This window comes from Pterocles gutturalis, unplaced genomic scaffold, assembly GCF_000699245.1.
Source record: "Pterocles gutturalis isolate BGI_N339 unplaced genomic scaffold, ASM69924v1 scaffold49047, whole genome shotgun sequence".
In the NCBI taxonomy this organism is placed as follows: Eukaryota; Metazoa; Chordata; class Aves; order Pterocliformes; family Pteroclidae; genus Pterocles; species Pterocles gutturalis.
The window spans coordinates 1,720-6,782 of record NW_010109490.1 but is presented as its reverse complement, the minus strand read 5'-3'; the positions used below and the strand labels follow the sequence as shown (position 1 = coordinate 6,782).

Below are 5,063 nucleotides of genomic sequence, written 5' to 3'. Positions count from 1 at the left end.
GCTGTCTGGTTCTTTCTTCTGCATGGGGCATGGGGACACTTGCTGTCCTCTGGTTGCCTGCCAGCTGGTGGCATCAGCCTGTCCCCTGAGCGAGCCCCCCTTGGCCTGCAGGACTTGGGAGCCTGTTGAAATCCTCTCGTCCTGTTTCTTGAGTTCTCTCTGGATGGAAACCGCTGGGGACCAGCCCTCCTCTTGGAGGAGAGATGGAGACCGCCTTCAGTTCCCACCCTTTTCCAGGGGCCTCCTCCTGTGCCTTGGTGGGGGACTCGGGGCTGTGGTGGAGCCCCAGGGTCCCTCACTTCCCCCCTCCTCACATGTGGCAGTTCTTGTTTTGCAGGTGCAGCCGGGTGTGTAGCAACGTTGCTCCATGATGCAGCCATGAACCCTGCTGAAGGTAATGATGGTCCTGGCCTGCCAGGGAGGGGAGGATCAGGGGCTGGCTGGGCCAGTCGTGTCCCCTCTGACACGCAGGGTGCTCTCCTCATTGCTTGCCCGACTGCAAGGATCCTTTAGGGGCCAGTGGCTGTGGCTCCAATTATGGAGCCCGGTAGCTGCCTGTTACGGAGAGGGTAGGTAGAAGAGATTAATTCTGGGGAGTGCAGCAAACAACAGCTTAGGAGGAGCCAGGAGGTCACCGGCCTTTTGCCCAGGGCTTGGCTGGGGACAGTTACCTGGAGTAGGAGAGAAGGCAAGAGAGATGCGATCTGTATTGCTGAAGTAATTCCAGGCATGTGGAAATTGGGCATTGCTGTGGTGACATCTTGGGAAGATGTGGTAGGGTCTAGGCCTGTGCTCAGGAAGAAAATGAAAAAAATGGGGTACTAAAGGCATTCTAGAAAAGTCAGGAGAAGGAAGATCTTGTGAAATGTCTGTCAGATACTGATTTTGGTGAGCCTGGAATATGTGAAAAAGGCAGAGGGAGTTTGTGATTCAAGCCTGTGGATGTGGGAGAAGGAGGAATAACGAGGGAAGACCAGTTATGAACTGTGTTTTTTACCCTTAAAACTGGAGAGCTTGTGACAGTGCAGGCTTCAGATGATCGGGGCTGGGCAAGGCTCCTGCCCACCCGCTGCCTGGCCGGGACCCTGAGGAGCAGTCTGCTGCACAGCCAGACCGCTGTCATGCCTTCCCTGGAGCTTGTCTTCCTATCACGACTGCAGTAGTTTGTAGTTACAGCGTTTTTAGCTCCTGAGGTCAGGGGAGGCAGGACAGCGGCAGGTTGCACTCTGGGGTCCCCTGCACCGCCATGGGGTGTGTTGGGGCAGGGTTTGTGTCTGGTTCTTGCCCCGGTGCGGCTGTGTTTCGGCAGGGCGGCTAACAATTCCTGGCTGGTAGGCTCTGTGACGTGCTGTGATTATTTTCGGCTGCAGTGGGGGCGTCTGGGGAGGGGCAGGCTCACCCAGATCAAGAGTCACCTAGAAAATAAGAGAATAGACGCAGAGGGGTTTCCTCTGCTCTGTGGCAGTGGATGGGGAGACATCAGGAGCAAGGGTGGATCTGGAGCATAGGCGCCTGGGTATCAGGATGTTCCCTGGGGCTGTGGCAGCTGTGGGGTTTGCAGGTGACAATGTGTGTGTGACCCTGATCTTAATGGCTGCTGGCCTGCTATGCTGGTGGCGCTGCTAGTCCAAGCTGTCCATCATTAGCTCTAAGCCAGCGTGACTAAACTCTGGGTGCTCACAGGAAGCCTGGCTTCGCACTTACCCTTTTTGTTTCCTCTTCCCGTGCACACCTGGGTCCTGACTGGTGCTGCTGGCTGCCGCCGTCCATCTCAAGTGGTCAAACAGAGGATGCAGATGTACAACTCGCCTTACCAGCGTGTGACGGACTGTGTACGGGCTGTGTGGCGCAACGAAGGGGCCGGAGCTTTCTACCGCAGCTACACCACCCAGCTCACCATGAACATCCCCTTCCAAGCCATTCACTTCATGACTTACGAGTTCTTGCAAGAGCAGCTCAACCCCCACAGACAGTATAACCCAGGCTCCCATGTGGTCTCCGGAGCCTGCGCGGGGGCTGTCGCTGCTGCTGCCACTACGCCTTTGGACGTTTGCAAAACACTGCTCAACACCCAGGAGTCCCTGGCCTTGAGCTCCAACATCAGCGGACACATCACAGGCATGGCCAATGCCTTCAGGACGGTGTACCAAGTGGGTGGTGTGACCGCCTATTTCAGAGGGGTCCAGGCAAGAGTCATTTATCAGATGCCTTCAACGGCGATTGCCTGGTCTGTGTATGAGTTCTTCAAATACATCCTCACCAAGCGCCAGGAGGAGCGGCGGGCTGGGAAGTGAGCCAGAGCCGGACGCCCTTCCAGACCTACTTCACCTCCCCTCCTGGTTTGTCATCTGATCCCTCTCCCTTTCGGTTTGGTTTGTGTTCAGAAGAGGGGGCAGCGAAGCCCTTTGGGGCTTAGTGATACCATTTCTTGGGTGTGGTTGCTGCAGCTCTGCTCAGGCTGCACAGCTTGCTCTTTCCCAAGGGCCTCCGAGATGTCCCGCTGGGAGCTGCAGCCCCAGTCATGTCCCGTGGCACTTCAGTGGAGCAGTGCTCCTGTCCTTCCCTTAACTGAAACCTCTCACACAAAGCTCACCCCTCCTTGGAGGGGAAGGTGAATATCCTGCCCTGCCGCTGGCAGGGCCAAGCTGAGCTCGCAGTTGCCAAGGAGGGGGCAGTGGCACTGCCCGGGCTGTTCGGGGCTTTGTCTGGCTTTTGGCTGAAACAAAGTGTAAGCCTTGCCGTTGTCTTGTAAGCACGCACACGTGATGCTGACTGCCCCGGTGGTGGTGGGGAGGGAGGATGGCACTTGAGGATGGGAGCCTGTAGGTTTGTTGTTCCTGCTCTTGACACCTCCAATAAAAACAGTTCTGCTCTATCGTCATGTCCCCTGCTTACTCCCCAAGGCCCAGCTCCCAGCATCACGCCTTTCTGACTGTGCCTGGTGCTGAGCTCTTTTGATGGGTGCTGTAGGGGGAAGGGAGATGGCGTCTGGGGGTGGCGGTGGGAGCAGGGGGCCTGCCTCGCCCAGCCACACTGCCAATGTGCAGGGACGAGGGTGGTCCCCATCCCCTTCAGCTCATGGCACAGCCCATCACCTACTGCTGGCAGGGGCTGTGACCCCACTGGAGAAGTTGAGGTTTGTGCTTCTTGGCCAGGCTGTCCCACATTGCCTGTCTGACCAGGGGTCCTCAGGATGCCTCCCAACTGCTCCAAATAGGGGCGATGGCAGGAGGGTCCTGGATTGTGTGATTTGGGTATGGCACAGGAATTTTGGAACTGGGTGAGGCTGCAGGGCTTTGCGCACCTCGCATGGAAGATTAGGGGCTCAGCAGGGCTTTTGCCTCCTCATTTTGACTGAGTAACTAGTCTGTGCCTTGTTGGGTGTCTTAAAACTCTGTCAACACACTTGCTCAAAATGCTAATATTTTGTCTAAGCTAATGTTAAGTAATAGAATAGGTTGAGTTTTCTACCATTTTGATAGCTGTCTTGATACTTAGGGTCCCACCCAGCTCTGGATCTGCGAGCCAGCCTTGATGGGTCGCATGCTGAGCACCGAAGTATCACTTGGCTGCACGGACCTTCCCAGAGCAGACCTCTTGGTTCCTTGAACTGGGTGCCCGTGGGTGACACCTGGCTCTCATGGGACGCTCCCATAGTTTTTGTTCACGGCCATCCATGGTATCTGGGGCCAGTGAGCATCTGGGTCAGCTCGAGGCTGGTCCAGAGGGTCCACCAGCCTGGCGCAGCATGTGCGGAGAGCTGCTGGGGTGGGCTTTGGTCAGTGGAAAGAGGGGTTTTCCTGTGGCTAGACAGGCTGCTGGGTGAACAGGGGGGATGCGCAGTCCTCAGGGGCATTGGGCCCCAGCACTGTTGGGGTGCTGGAGGGCAGGGACCCCTACACTGCAGGACTGGGTGCTCGATACCCTGCTCAAACCCCATCCCAGCTCTGGCTCCACCTTTCCCTTAAGCATCTCTCTTGTCCCTGGTTCCTGATGGTGGGTGACAGATGCCAAGTGACCACCTGTGGGGTTTTTGGTGGCTTCCTGGCAGGTCTGGGTCTCCCTGGGCACAGCGGCCACAGCCACTGCTTCACAGCCCAGGTCCACCTGGGTTGTGTGCCCATCCTGTTTCCTGGCATGGGCTGCAGGCTCCTGGTCCCTGCTTTTTTTTGCACAAGGAGGAGGATGAGAAGCTCCTTAAAGAAACAAAAGCAACTGGAAGGCGGGAGCCTTCCGTTTTCCCACCATTTCAGGAGCTGGGGCTTTAAGAAATAGCCTGAGTATTGCAATATTTGGCAGTCCTGCGGCTCCTCCGCCCAAGAGGGAGAAATCCGAGAAGCAGAAATGTCTGGGAGAGACCAGGGGAGGATTAACTTGGTGGGCAGGGCGTTAGATAGAAGACGGGTACAACTGGGCTCTGCCAGGACAGGTCTCCCTGCCCAGAAGCTGAAAGCTGTTGGCAGCAGAGCTGCAGCTTTGCCTTTAGCCCTCACCATGCACCGGGGCAGTGAGGCCCTGCAGAGCAAAATGCATAAACACGGGCTGGGGCTGGGGAGAGATTCACACTATTAAATCCTTCAGCTGCTGGAAGAAGCTCTATAAATGCCAGTGAGCGAAGGCATGATTGAAGGTGACTCCAGGAGGTTTCCAGGACTTAACTGCCTGCAGAAGTGCTGGAGGAGGGAGTGAGACGCCCTGGGAATGGGGAGATGATAAGTCAGCACAGCACAGAGATGCTGCCATGTGAGCGACTGGCCTGTGCACTCCCCTGGCAGGGAATGGCCGTTCTGGCCTCCCGGCACTCTGCCAGCTTACCCAGCAGCAGCCGGGTGCTGCCCAGTGCAGGCAGCAGCAGCCCTGCAGAAGACGGGGCTGCCTGTGAGGGGTCTGGCACTGCAGGGGTGGCAGAGCCGCCCAGGGGGTTTCCAGATATCCTTTGGGCCAGGCCATGAAAGACTGGAAAAAATCCCCTGTCCTGCTGCCATCTCCATCCCCTGAGCTGAACCCCTGCCACAGACTGAGGGCTGGCCGTGACAGCATGCAGCTGCTCCCCAGCTCTGCTG

General features: G+C 57.1%; 1 protein-coding gene across 1 annotated transcript; it reads left to right on the top strand.

Moving 5' to 3' along the window:
* Positions 1 to 281: 281 nt before the first annotated feature.
* Positions 282 to 2,873, top strand: LOC104460762 (mitoferrin-2). The gene is made up of 2 exons (XM_010072993.1): positions 282 to 394; positions 1,777 to 2,873. The coding sequence occupies exons 1-2, from the start codon at positions 379 to 381 to the stop codon at positions 2,292 to 2,294; spliced, it is 534 nt and encodes a 177-aa protein (XP_010071295.1). The 5' UTR covers positions 282 to 378; the 3' UTR covers positions 2,295 to 2,873.
* The last annotated feature ends 2,190 nt before the right edge of the window (positions 2,874 to 5,063 follow it).